Below are 12,725 nucleotides of genomic sequence, written 5' to 3' on the forward strand. Positions count from 1 at the left end.
TTTTTTTTTTTTTTTTTTACATTTTTTTCTAATATATATTTTTTTGGACAAAAGCTTTCTCAAAAGAGACTACTAATTCCACGGTGGAGATGAGGATCGGTGTAGAGAAGAGGAAGAGGAACCGTAGTTGAGGTCAAGATTCTGAATCTGTTCCATCAGTTGTGAACGTCTTTCCTTGAAGAAATCTAGCCGAGTGGTTAGCTCCATTAAAGCTGCAGATGCTGCTGGTGGCTGATGATGATGATGATTTCTTGTGTAGTCCATCACCTACATATTACAAGACCATATATAATCGAGAACTTTTTATACAAATTGAATTCTGCATATCTTGAGATTTGATTTTTTACATTAACCGGAGAAAACTCTTCCATTGGGATCCCTAAGGATGCTGCATTCAAGCTCGGTGACCCTGGTACTTGTCTGTTGTTTCCTCTACCGTTCCTCCACTCTGCTCTTAGGCTAGTTTCATCCTATGTGATTTAATGCAAGTGAATGTTACTAAAAGATAATATGATTCTTGGTTATGGAATGGTGGATGATAAAGGAGTCGATGGTTAATGAGACTCCTCAGTTAGAAAATAAGATTGTACCGTTCTCTGGTTTCTCTCCTGATTTACGAAAGCAAGAATGGAATCAAAGTCCTGCTGAAAGGAGTTCCTGCCACATTGTATAAAATCTTGTGTTATTTCTCATAGCGAGTTTAAATTAAAGCTAAAACCAGGCACAGAGTATAACAAACTCACAGTTGAGTGTTGTGATTATGGAGAAATTGGTGATGGCTTTGAGCATCTGGGAGTGAACTTAAGTGATGCTGTCTCTGCTGATTAAGCTGATGATGTAACTCTGCCACTTTCTGCTTCAATCTCGCGACATCAGCTTCAGCAAGAGCTATCTCTTCTAGCTCAGCCCTTGTCTTCGCATTTATTGTGATGTTAGAACTAAGGAAAGCAAGAGATATATATATAACAGGTAACAAATTAAACTACTTTCTCAAGCTTAAGTGTATACTGACTTTGGAGTCCGCAGCTTGTGAGCTAAATTGTCCACAAGAAATGCTTAGCCCAACTTCAAGAGCGGATCGCAGGTCTCTCTCAGCTTGCAGTTGTTCTTGTAATCTGCCCACCTGATAATTCCATGGCAAGCATGGTCAGCAAAACAGAAGTTTATTTTCCCTCAAAATTATACAGAAATTTGAAGAATAAAAACAAATTTTCTCAAGAGAAAGTCTATATACATCTTGTTCAAGTGCCAACCGACGTTCGTGCAAAGCCTGCTTCCTTCTCTCCAAGCTAGCTTGTAGAGCCGCATTTCCTTTAGCCTGCAGTGATCTAATCAATCAATACAACAACATTATATTATCAGCATAAAATACTTCTACTACCAGAAATAGTACCTCCTTAGCAATTCGTTGTCGCAGTTCATCTTTCATGAGCTCGAGCCTCTGTATAAGAAGCCTACAAGCAGCAAAAGCATTTGGCGTCAAAATACGTCAAGCTCTTAATAACAAAGAGAAGATTTATTCTCAATTTAAGAAGTGAAGTAGAATGTTGCTTCAGTAAAGACCCTTTTTTTACCGATTTATATATTTAAACTGTTTTCGACCTTGTAATTATGAATTAAAAAGGTGTCAATAGGAGTGTTATAGATCCACAATGTATGCATTCAGGATTAAGGATCTTACTCATCATTTCCTGAGGAGTCAAATGACCCTTTAGCAGGTGTTTTCTTTCCCTGCACACAGTAACAAAGAAAGGAATTGAGATATCACCTTAGACTCAATTTTCATAGAACTATTTACATGCATCTAACATGTCATAAGATAGTTTGTTCCAAATAGATGGAACTTCCAATAACATCTAAACTTCCTAAGATGTTGATGGTTAGCGTTCTTCTAGAATTATGCAAGTAGATAAAGCTCATCTTGGCTATAGCACCAACAAACATGGCATCAAGAAAATTAAAAGAATTATAGATACCTTACAATGAAAGGAGAACTAACTTCGTCTAGTGGTGATAAAAGAGTTCTAAGGACAGATAATATGTTAAATTTAGAATCTCATAAATACTTAATAAATGCATCTGTGGCTAGTCAACTGCAGACACTATGACAACAAAATTACGACTTTTCATGCAAGACAATGGAAAACTTACGTTGCCTCTTCCCCAGGATGAAGAACGTTTCGCACTGACTGGTGATAAGCCAGTAGATTTATTTGCAGGTTTTTCAGCTGATGTTGTGTATCTAGGGGCAGTGGGAGGAGTACTAGGAGTAACTGAGGGCATAGCATCTCTACCTGATTGATAACAATTTTCAGTAGGTGATACGCTGGAAATTTCTATATCTTTACTAGGCTCTTCGATTTGGCTTTTCACTCTAGTGGGAAAGCCTGTACTCTCGACTGAAAAATGGATGTCTCTAGGAGACTCAGCATCTGAATCTTCAACACCAAATCCCTGAGCGAGAGCACAAACAAAGGAAATAAAAAAAATTAGACTGGATTTTCTTGAAGCTTTAAATACTACCAGTTTCGCTACGGAAAACCTAAACATAAAACACCAAATATAACAAAAATGTCACACTAATCTACCATCATCTAAAGTAACCAAAGATAACAAGATAGTAGCCGATGGTTGAAGGAATGCATACAAATGGAAACGACTTCAAACTTGAATTCTGAATGTAGGTGTACTATGACCAAGATGTATGGGGAAGTGGGATAAGATGGCAAATAACAAACCTTGTAGTCGTACAGATCACTACCAGCATAATCACTGCTCTCACTCGGTTTTCTGCTCAGCCTAACATCATTCTCATCATCTGTTCCCCCTTCTCCTATATCCAGATTATGCAAGTCAGGACGTTTGACCTCTATATCCTCTTCATCACTTGAGTTCTCAGGCCCACTGTCGCCAATATGAGAATCAGTAGAAGTGGAGCATCTTTTAAGATCTTCATCCTGCGAAGTCCGAACAAATAGTTGAGCAAATAGCATTGTGTGAAACCAGATAAATTAACGGATCAAATAGAATTTTACATTGATCATATTCCCATAGTCTTCCAATAGGGCTGTGACAATGGCTTGAGCATTATTGGCAGCATTAGCGGCAGCAAGAAGCTGGGCAGAGTTATCTCCTAGAGTGTCGAAACCTTCTAGATCACATTCTCCAGCCAGTAGAGGACGTAAGAGCAATGGGGACATACAAGCAGCAACAGCAGATGAAGTCATCCGGTTTTCACATGAATGAGAGGTGATAGTATGCATCATCTTTAGAATCCTGCAGAATACAACCCACGCTGAGAACAAAGCTGTTTGAAGTAACCTAAATAATGGACTTCCAAGCAGCTTCCATGAGAGCACCACATATTTTCCCATGGCTTATGCAAATGAGGATTAAAATATTCTCCTAAGTTTATTGCCTAAGTAGAATGCCTAAGCCGTTTTTATGATCACTCATAGATCACATCTGAAAGCATACCGCAGTAGTAGTCGCCTGTTTGGTTCTGGAAATGTTTCATTTAAAGCAGAGCGCAGTGATTTAACTCGAGCTTCATTATGATCAATTTCTGTAGAAAAAGGTAAAACGCAAGTTATATACACACATATACCAAAGTACAAACATAAATTCCATATATATAAAGCCTTACTATACGCCTCCAGCAAAGCAGTGCAGCACGACGCTGGGACTGGAGAAGAAGGCAACTGCCGCAGAACATGCTGCAGATACAATAGCATGGCATAAATATGTCAACAAAATAGTTAAAACTGGAAAATATAGTTGACACACAATATAGTACCTTAACACAGTCTCCAACAACATGTGGATCCTCTTCAGGACTGAATTCTGTCTTGCCTAGATAAGTACATTTGGAAAAATACAGAAAATGAGCTTTCCTACATCTATATACATATACCTTTCCGAGATTTTTCTATACAAAAGAAAATGTCAATATGTACAAGATCAATACCTTGTTCGTAGTCTAGAACTCTGCGTTCTACCTCTTCAACATCTGCAGACTGTCTTAAGATTCCTTCTACTTTGGTTCCTGTGCAGACAAAAAGGTGTACTATCAAATCGAGAACATTTATCTGGGTAATTAGAAACAAAAACCACTTCTATAATAGCGTATATCAATAGGAATCAAAAACCTATATATATACTGAAGATAATATAAAAACCCTACTTTTTAGAGGATAAACAACAGAGAATAATGATAAAGGTTTAGAACATGAAAGGTGAGAAAACTAATCAAACTAGGAGGCCAATACTCACCATATGTCTCAAGAAATTGAAGTGCTTTCTCAAGAAAAGATGGACTTCCGTCAATTTCTTCTAAAGCAAGCAAAATTGGTCTTCCAACAACAGAAGACTTCAATGGGCGTTGATCCCTCCCTGCATGCCAGGGTGTGATTGATATACATCCGGAATAAGAAAGGAGCCATAGCAGGGGAGCTGATAATTATAAAATAAATGAGAACTAACATGAATTAAAGGACCCTTCCATAACATTGTTTGCTTCATTTCGGAATATTCCATTTTGACCAATTACAAGTGTTGCATTGGGAGCTTGTGCAAGGGCTTGCTCAAGGGCAGCCTTCCATTCATATAAGTCGTCCAATGTCTCAGCCTATGTGAACCAAATAATTAGCATTTTATAGAAACATAACCCAGAATCATAACACATAACCAAAGTCAGCCACGTAAATATAGAAATCACCTTGAGGGTGAAGGCTCGTCCATCACGCCCATCTGGGAATAGTACAGTCAACAACTTCTTATCTTCTCTCACCACGACACTGAAAAAGAGGATGTTAACACAGGCTATAAAGTTGGAGATATTCTTATAAACAACAACCACAGGAAATTTATACCTCCCGGAACTGTTCAAGTCAATGCCTCCAAGAGTCAAATTTACTTCACCTCCTTTTTGTGGTAATGCACTCTGTCAAACAATGAGCTTAAGGTAAATTGGGAGTTGATAGTTTAAATCAAGATCCTCCTAAGCTTCTAGAAAGTTGATACAACCATCTAAGTTTTCATTTTATAAAACATCCTAAGTTTCCAAAAGCTTAACAGTAAAAAGTATTATATGAATTAAAAAACAGTCACATCAAAGGGTCACAAATACTGACTGGATCATTTTTGAAGAACACCAAAGAAGTTCGGGTAAGGATAAACCAACGTTTTTTCCAAGATGTCCAACCTAGTCCTGCCAATCAAAATGCCATTCAAAATTTAGTAAACAAGATGGTGAAAACTATGGAATCAAGACCGATACGCAATGGGTAGAGGTGCAGAGTAGATAAATCTTGAAAGAATATGAAAACATAGAAGTTTTACCTTTGGATGAAATGAAGAGAGGACCACTCTTATAAACCTGTCAAAATTATTACGGAACACAACGAAGGGTTATCATCAGTTTGGTTTGCTCTGGAATAGTTATACAAATCAAAAGACACAGAGCTATGGATTAAAGAACAAACAAATCTTAAAATGGTTTGGCTTCAAGGTTTCCTAAACTGGTATAATAAGACTAGCCTACTAATCTAATGAGGACAAAATATTTTCATTAAGGGTTGACTGCTTTGGACTTGAACGAACTGATGAATTCGAAACCCCAAAACTTACCTAAAAAAGATGCATATATTCACTTCTATATTCAATGGCACCAACTCGGTCTCGACCCAATAGAGTCGTTTGAGCAAAAATCTAATCTTTTATAAGAAATCGTACTTAGGCAGTGTCACAAATGCATTCAATACGAAACAAAACACACTAATCTAATCATCTCAACAGTAGTATTCCACTTTCTCAGAAAGCAAAACGAGTGACTGTAATTACCGTATTCAAAGCTCCAGCCTGAGGTCGCTGCGTAGCAGCTAAAGAAGCCGCCATTGTAGAAGTACACACACTTAATCAAAACTAGGCATCCAAAAAGATCGTAAAATAAAATAAAATAAGCTGAAACCCAAAATTGCTATCTCTCCAAAGAGCTCCCCAGACGAATCAAACAATACACATTAGCCCGAATCGATGGCTTTATGAACTCTCATTATTCCTAGCCAAGCCCTGCCTTTATTATTTTTCAGCGAAATCACTGCAGAGTCTGACCTACTGCAGCTACAATAGAAAGATGATGAAAGTGAAGGACGAGGGATAGAGGGAACAAGAAGAAAGGGTATGATCAGGCACAGCAAGGTGTAGTCTAATTCAATGCAACTAACCAATCAAAAGACGTCACGACAAAGACAGCTCTTACCTTTTTTATTTTTTTGTCATGCTTTCACATTATACTTCTCGCATCGAGCGGTGGTAATATCGGGTCCGTGTTGATTTGGTTAGGCTTCGATTTACGGTTATTCGGTCTGGTATGATTTTATTAGAGGATTGAGAAATTAAAGATATTAAACCAAAATTAAAGTTTATAATTTCGCTTCTAAATAGATTTAGAAAACACATAACAAAAGTAAATCTATACTAGATAATTTTTGTTTTTGTCAAAAACACCATTCATTCAATATATTTGTTTGTTACTATTCTAATCCAACCATTCACCAACTTTAAATTAAAAGAGAATGTTTTGGCTGCTTAAGTATTTTTTGGTAAGGGTTAAAATTGTCTTTTCTCATAGTAAAAGTGTGCAATACTAATAAAAAAAACATTTTGTTGTGTTCTTTAATTTTAACTACTATGGAAAGAGAGAGGAGATAAAAAGACAAAAGTCACTTTGGCGTCTCCCTCGCTACCCTCTCTTCATCACTCGGGAGCCTAATTCATTCACCCATGGCAACGAGTTGTTCTCGCCGGTTAACAACCGGTTTAACAACGTCGATCAGGTCGGTCCAATCGCATTCCGTAAACCGACCTCAATCCATCTCCCTAACCATCCGTCGAAACCATCACATCAATCCTCCACCTCGTCTTTTATTAGTACCGTCGTCGATCACTCCGCGTATCATCAGACGGGGGAGGACTATCAAAGCTCTTTCACCGCCTCCGGCGAAGAGATCCTTGTATGGATCGGCGATCAAAAAGCCAGGCGTGTGCGGTTATGCCATCGGAGAAAACGAGGTCGAAAGGAGCAGTAGCAGCTGCGGCCATGTGGTGGTTGATCATGTTGGGACGGCGGAGATTGTTGTTTGGGCCGCGGCTACGGCGGCGTTTGGAGTCGGAAACCGTGTGATGTATAAGCTGGCGCTAGTTCCGCTCAAACAATACCCCTTCTTCCTTGCGCAACTCTCCACCTTCGGGTAAACTAACCATCTTCTCTCTGACCTCTTCGATCGTTAAATGCGTTCATTCTTTTTTTTTTATATATTTTTTTAAAATGTTAGATGATACATTTTGTGGTTTGCATGAATTTAGAGGTTAGTAATGCTAAAGAGTAGTTCCTAAGTGTCGATTTATTTGTTTGGTTAGCACGTTTAACATTATATATTTTATTGTGAATTTAAAAAATTGGGAATGTTTTTTTTTTTTTTTTTTTTTTTTATGTGGTTGGTATTCTTTGGCTCATTGGATTTAAGTGAAATTAAAAAGTGATCGTCCTTAGAATCTTTGATTGCAAATACATTAAAAATTCTCAGAAAATATGGTAATTAAGACTATGAAAATTTGAATAAAATTAGAAACTTGTTGGAACGGGTCAGAGTTGGCTTGTAGTCTCTTTCGAGTTGGATACTTCTTTCTTACTTGGGTACATTAATCTACTCAAATCATTTCTCTACATGCAATGAATGTACATAATTAATTATTCACATTCCTTTTTATTATATTTTGGGATTAATCATGGCTGTTCCAAGTTAACAGTATAGATTAATTTATAACCATTTGCAAAACACTTTTCTATTGACAAAATATATAAAAGAAAAATTTGCTAGGGACATTAATTCGTTGATAAGATGATAGAGGAAAAAATCACAACGTATGTAAGTTGGTGGAACCAAGTTATCAAAATAAAAAAGGTGGTGGAACCAAATTGAATAGAGTCCGTCCATACATCACATATTCACATATTCATTATCCGCTCTCCTTATTAGGAGCCATTCTTTACGAATTTACGGGTCCACTGGCTTAGACTTAATTAATTTTTCCTAATGGCCCTACTAAGCTCAACCAAAACCAAATATTATGGTTTCTTTCCACTTTTGTAATGTAACTATTAACCACACGGAGAAAGTACATACAATTATGGGACCAAACCATAGTTTATTATGATGAGGTTTCTCAAACCAAACTAAACCGGAATTGATCACCTACATATTCTTGGAGTCCCTTTTCCATGTGTTTGCTGTCTGCTAGTCAAGTTTGGTTTGTTGCATATCAGATTCTTGAATCTTAACTTGTCAAACAACAACAAATGTTTTTCTCTTTGGTTGTTACCAAAATGTTTATGTTGAGGTCTCTTATGATTATTTTACAATGCTTAACACAGAATGATTAGATTAGGTAGAGATATATTTTAGTTTTTTTTTTTTAAATTTATTTAAGAACTATATATGATGGTTGCTATGTTCTTGTTGGACCTGAAACTTTTTTTGATCAATACTCGCCGTGAAAGATTTTGCTCTCGTATTCGTTTTCTTTAATTAGTGCTATATGATGTCCTGGAATAATCTTGTTTTATATATATATTATCAAACTTTAATTTACAGAACCACATTCATCTTTTGCTTATTTCTTCATGTATAGGTATGTAGCTGTATATTATACTATCTTGTATATTCGATATCGTGCTGGAACTGTCACAGATGCGATGCTCTCTGTGCCAAAACCTCCATTTTTAATTGTTGGCATCTTAGAGGCTCTAGCTGCAGCTTCTGGAATGGCAGCTGCAGGTAACAAACATTAACATTTATGGATTTCTCTACGCGATCCTTTATTTAGAATTGGTTAATTCTTTTAAGAGGGAATGAGAGTACTCAGCATAAATGCATTCATCTTACGAAAGCAACTTTATTCATCTTATTGTTTTTATTATGCATTTTCTCTACTCAGCGAATCTTTCAGGGCCATCTACTACAGTTTTATCTCAGGTTAGAAGCGGTATAACTTAATATATGCTTCTGTAATATTTGCAACTTCCTGGTTTAAGTATTGTGAAAAGACTGACAATTTGTCTTGTCCTTAAAACCATGTTTCCTTGATATTATTGCTAATAACATACTCAATTGTTTCTTGTAGACGTTTCTAATCTGGCAAATTTTCTTCTCCATCGTTTTTCTCCGGAGGAGATATAGCGTAAACCAAATACTCGGATGCACTCTAGTAGCTCTCGGTGTAATCGTCAGTGTGGCAAGGTTAGATCTTCTCAGTCCGCTTGCTCTAGATACTAAACCAACTTTCTTTTTGTGCTTCTCTTTTGGGTGTTTTCACAAAAAGAATCACCATTTTATTGTTTTTGCATCTGTAGTGGATCAGGTGCCGCTCATTCATTAAAGGAAGCCGGAGTATTTTGGATTCTTTTAATGGTCCTTTCTTTCTTCCTTCAAGGAGCAGGTACAGTATTAAAGGTTCGTTATTCACCTGATCACAACCTTCTAATTTACTTGAAATTATTCTCTTTAATCGATCTTTAATTCTTTTTTTCTTACAGGAAGTCATCTTTATAGATAGCCAAAAACGATTAAAGGTACCTTGCATATCACAGTGAGTTTTCGTTTTTGTTTGAAAAACTGAGAAATAATCTTCTCTTTACTATCACAGGGAGCTTCACTCGATCTATTTATAGTAAATTCATATGGTTCAGCTTTCCAAGTAAGTATATATTACCCTAATATATTCCTTTGTTCTCTCTAAGCTCTGACTTGCATTCCAAGCTACGTAATCTTTCTCTTTGATGTTTTTTTTTTCTTTTCTTTTCTAACCAATTAGGCCATCTGCATCGCATTGCTTCTTCCGTTTCTTTCAAAACTTTGGGGCATACCGTTTAATCAACTAGGTAGCTACCTAAAAGATGGTGCGGTTTGCTTCCTCAACATTGGGACACTAACAAAAGGATGTGATGGGGCTCCGCTTTTGCCTCTATTGTTTGTGATAGTGAACATTGGCTATAACATTGCGCTTTTAAGACTGCTCAAGCTTTCAACCGCTGTGGTGTCATGTCTTGCATCGACAATCTCAGTGCCAATTGCAGTGTTTCTGTTCACATTGCCATTACCATACCTTGGAGTTGCATCATCACTACCAACAGGGTTCATGGGAGGCACAATCATACTTGTATTGGGAATGATTCTTTACAGTTGGACACCACAAGGAGCTAACTCTTCTCATACTGATACAGTCATCCCTTCACCTCCTCCCACCTAGAGAGGGCTTTAAGTAAGGGTTTTTGTTTTCAATAAAAAAGATTTGAGAGATTTATGAAGATTCGTTTTGGATCAAGGTAATATATGAGGATTGAATGATGTATATATCGTAACATATTTCGATGACGTTAATGAAAAAGTTGACGCTTTCTTAGTTCGATCGATTTAGATCAAGATTCAATAAATTCAATCATATAACAAACGACTAACATATATGCCAGTTTTAGTCATTTTGCATTGAAAGAGTACTTTTACAAACTCATAACCCATCAAAATTGTATCCAAATACAACATCTAGAAGGAGAAACTGAGTTTAGAAAAAAAAAATATCATCTAAGCGTTGAGTCTAGATCCTGCATTTGAATGTTTTTTATGGATGCGTCATCCAAATACTTAAATGAACACTTTGATTAAGATGAAACTTGCCGATTGACCTTGAGTATGCCCTGCAAAAGTGGTGTTTCAAACAAATAAACAACTAAAATTAGCTCTAATACCAAAACTCAACTAATCCGAAAGGAAATTTACAAAAACAAAAGCCTGAACAGAGAAGCAAACTTACATCACAGACTGATCAATGATCATATGTCATATCTGTCAATGAGCTGTAATATTCTTCAGGAGGGTAGCTCTGTTTGAAGGCGCATTGTGAAAACAGTTCAAGCGAATCACTATCAGATAGTCCCCTCAGAGAATATATCTCGTCAGCGTTCTTGATTACATTCATGTCTCGTGTTGTGACAATGATCCTACTTCCAGGGGAATAGTAAGTAGTTTTGCTGATCAAAAACTCCAGTTGAGTTATGCTGCTTACATCGTCGAGAACTATAAGTACTCTTTTTCGACGTAGACGGTTCTTTATACTGCTGGATCCAATTTCAGGCGTAGCAATGTTTATATCAGTCTGACCAATAATTTGACAAAGAAGCTTGTTTCTCAAAGCATGAAGTCCATGCTTCTTAGACTGTTCTCTAACGTTTGCAAGGAAGCAGTAGCTGTCGAACATTTGGTATTGACGATTGAAAACAGCTCCATCGATGGCAGTCTTCCCACTACCACCAATTCCACATATCCCTATAGTCCGCACTTCATGTAAATGTAATTCATGTCCCAACAACGCTTCCACTTCCTTTACTTGAGTATAAGCTCCCACCAAGCCCTCGTCTTCACTCAAGCTTATGTTTTCTAGGTTTTTCAAAACATGTGCAACAATTTCATCCACAAGTTAAGATGCAGGCCTACAAAAACATCAATCATATGATCACAAAGAAAATAAAATACTGTAACTAAGATTTGAAGTGACTAATAAATCAAATACACCATTTTACAACTGTTAAGGGTTCGATTGTTTCAGTGTACAAGCAGATACCACAAGCTTGCTAATTAAGTCAAACAAAGCACATGTTACTTGCACTAAGATATCTTTTCTAAGGTTTCAAAACAAGCTAGAAACATAATTCTAGTGAACTTATCATATGAAGGTACTATGTGTCCTCTGTTTTTGAAGGAGGTTGAAAATATAAAGCTATACCTATAAAATTCTCGAAAAAACAACTCTTGAGAAATTCGCTACTAAACCAACTCCTAGGATCAGCTGACCAAAGTAGTTAAAGCAATATATTAACATTGAACATGATATCATCTACATGTGAATGTAAGCCATCTCAAACTTAAATTACCTCACTGTAGTTTTGATCCCTCGGGAGCCTTATCATGCCTAGAAAAGGCCACACTGTAGCTTCCCCTTGCCACCTGACCTCCATGGGTTCTACACCGAGAAAGACAGGCAAAACTATTTGGCCTCGGGTCCTCCTACACTCCATGATATTTGCAAGCTCTCTCAAACACCACTTGGAAGAGGCGTATTCCTTGGTAAACACGACTACCGAGATCCTCGACCGTTCGATGGCATCCAACAAAGCCGGCTCAATCTCCTCCCCTGCATCAAGCTTTTCACTGTCTACAAAAGTTTATATTCCCTCTCGACACAGGTCTTTGTAGAGGTGGCCCACGAAATTCTCACGGGAATCTGGTCCTCGGAAACTGAGAAAGACATCGTATTTCAACTGAGAGTCAGCAGCCAGAGAAAAGTGTAAAGGCGGTGGTCGAGAATCACCACCGAGGGGATCAGCATAGATCGAATAGGAACCGGAGGAAACGGATGATGGGTAACTAGCGCCGAGGCCATAAGCAGCCGCAGCTGTGGAAGAAGCATGAGAAGGAGTAGGCCGTGGGAGTCTGATAAACGAAGGAAATCCTCTGTTTGAGGACATCTTGAGGTGCCGCTGGGACAAGAGCATCGAAGAGGGACGTTGCGGAGGTTTCGCGACGGAACATGACGGTCGACATGGATGATGTTTAGGTGAAAAGTTCCTCCGGCTGCTTATCCCATCGACTCTCATCTACTCGAGAGAGAGA

General features: G+C 37.6%; 2 protein-coding genes and 1 long non-coding RNA gene across 4 annotated transcripts; 1 reads left to right on the plus strand and 2 right to left on the minus strand.

The window, feature by feature from the left end:
- On the minus strand, window positions 30-6,139 carry LOC104735228 (rho GTPase-activating protein 6-like). 2 transcript variants are annotated; one of them, XM_010454976.2, is made up of 22 exons: window positions 5,842-6,139; window positions 5,341-5,377; window positions 5,133-5,209; window positions 4,872-4,942; window positions 4,718-4,796; window positions 4,483-4,627; window positions 4,273-4,392; window positions 3,968-4,045; window positions 3,797-3,852; window positions 3,647-3,716; window positions 3,478-3,565; window positions 3,036-3,276; window positions 2,739-2,957; window positions 2,152-2,454; window positions 1,682-1,731; window positions 1,394-1,454; window positions 1,235-1,318; window positions 1,013-1,123; window positions 744-913; window positions 591-657; window positions 348-470; window positions 30-267 (listed from the first exon to the last, which is right to left on the minus strand). In XM_010454976.2, exons 1-22 carry the CDS (start codon window positions 5,893-5,895, stop codon window positions 73-75), a joined length of 2,499 nt encoding a protein of 832 aa, XP_010453278.1. In that variant the 5' UTR covers window positions 5,896-6,139; the 3' UTR covers window positions 30-72. The 2 variants fall into 2 exon arrangements, with proteins under 2 accessions (XP_010453278.1, XP_010453279.1); XM_010454977.2 differs by having other exon boundaries at window positions 73-267; window positions 354-470; window positions 5,842-5,895.
- Window positions 6,570-10,461, plus strand: LOC104735229 (protein CLT3, chloroplastic-like). The gene is made up of 8 exons (XM_010454978.2): window positions 6,570-7,250; window positions 8,692-8,837; window positions 8,998-9,035; window positions 9,184-9,299; window positions 9,413-9,512; window positions 9,596-9,631; window positions 9,706-9,756; window positions 9,874-10,461. The coding sequence occupies exons 1-8, from the start codon at window positions 6,784-6,786 to the stop codon at window positions 10,306-10,308; spliced, it is 1,389 nt and encodes a 462-aa protein (XP_010453280.1). The 5' UTR covers window positions 6,570-6,783; the 3' UTR covers window positions 10,309-10,461.
- Window positions 10,484-12,719, minus strand: LOC104735230. The gene is made up of 3 exons (XR_759430.2): window positions 11,987-12,719; window positions 10,870-11,545; window positions 10,484-10,753 (listed from the first exon to the last, which is right to left on the minus strand). It is a non-coding gene; the product is annotated as an uncharacterized LOC104735230 (long non-coding RNA).

The sequence above is a fragment of the Camelina sativa genome, chromosome 13 (genome assembly GCF_000633955.1).
Source record: "Camelina sativa cultivar DH55 chromosome 13, Cs, whole genome shotgun sequence".
Lineage (NCBI taxonomy): Eukaryota > Viridiplantae > Streptophyta > Magnoliopsida > Brassicales > Brassicaceae > Camelina > Camelina sativa.

What these genes read in the sequence shown, in the direction of transcription:
- LOC104735228 (XM_010454976.2), bottom strand. Translation starts at nt 5,895, where the DNA reads ATGGCGGCTTCTTTAGCTGCTACGCAGCGACCTCAGGCTGGAGCTTTG. An exon ending in ACTATGGGAATATGATCAAT is followed by an intron (nt 2,958 to 3,035) that starts GTAAAATTCTAT and finishes CGGACTTCGCAG; the next exon opens with GATGAAGATCTTAAAAGATG. An exon ending in CACAAGCTGCGGACTCCAAA is followed by an intron (nt 914 to 1,012) that starts GTCAGTATACAC and finishes ATAAATGCGAAG; the next exon opens with ACAAGGGCTGAGCTAGAAGA.
- LOC104735229 (XM_010454978.2), top strand. Translation starts at nt 6,784, where the DNA reads ATGGCAACGAGTTGTTCTCGCCGGTTAACAACCGGTTTAACAACGTCG. An exon ending in GCGCAACTCTCCACCTTCGG is followed by an intron (nt 7,251 to 8,691) that starts GTAAACTAACCA and finishes CTTCATGTATAG; the next exon opens with GTATGTAGCTGTATATTATA. An exon ending in GTAATCGTCAGTGTGGCAAG is followed by an intron (nt 9,300 to 9,412) that starts GTTAGATCTTCT and finishes TTGCATCTGTAG; the next exon opens with TGGATCAGGTGCCGCTCATT.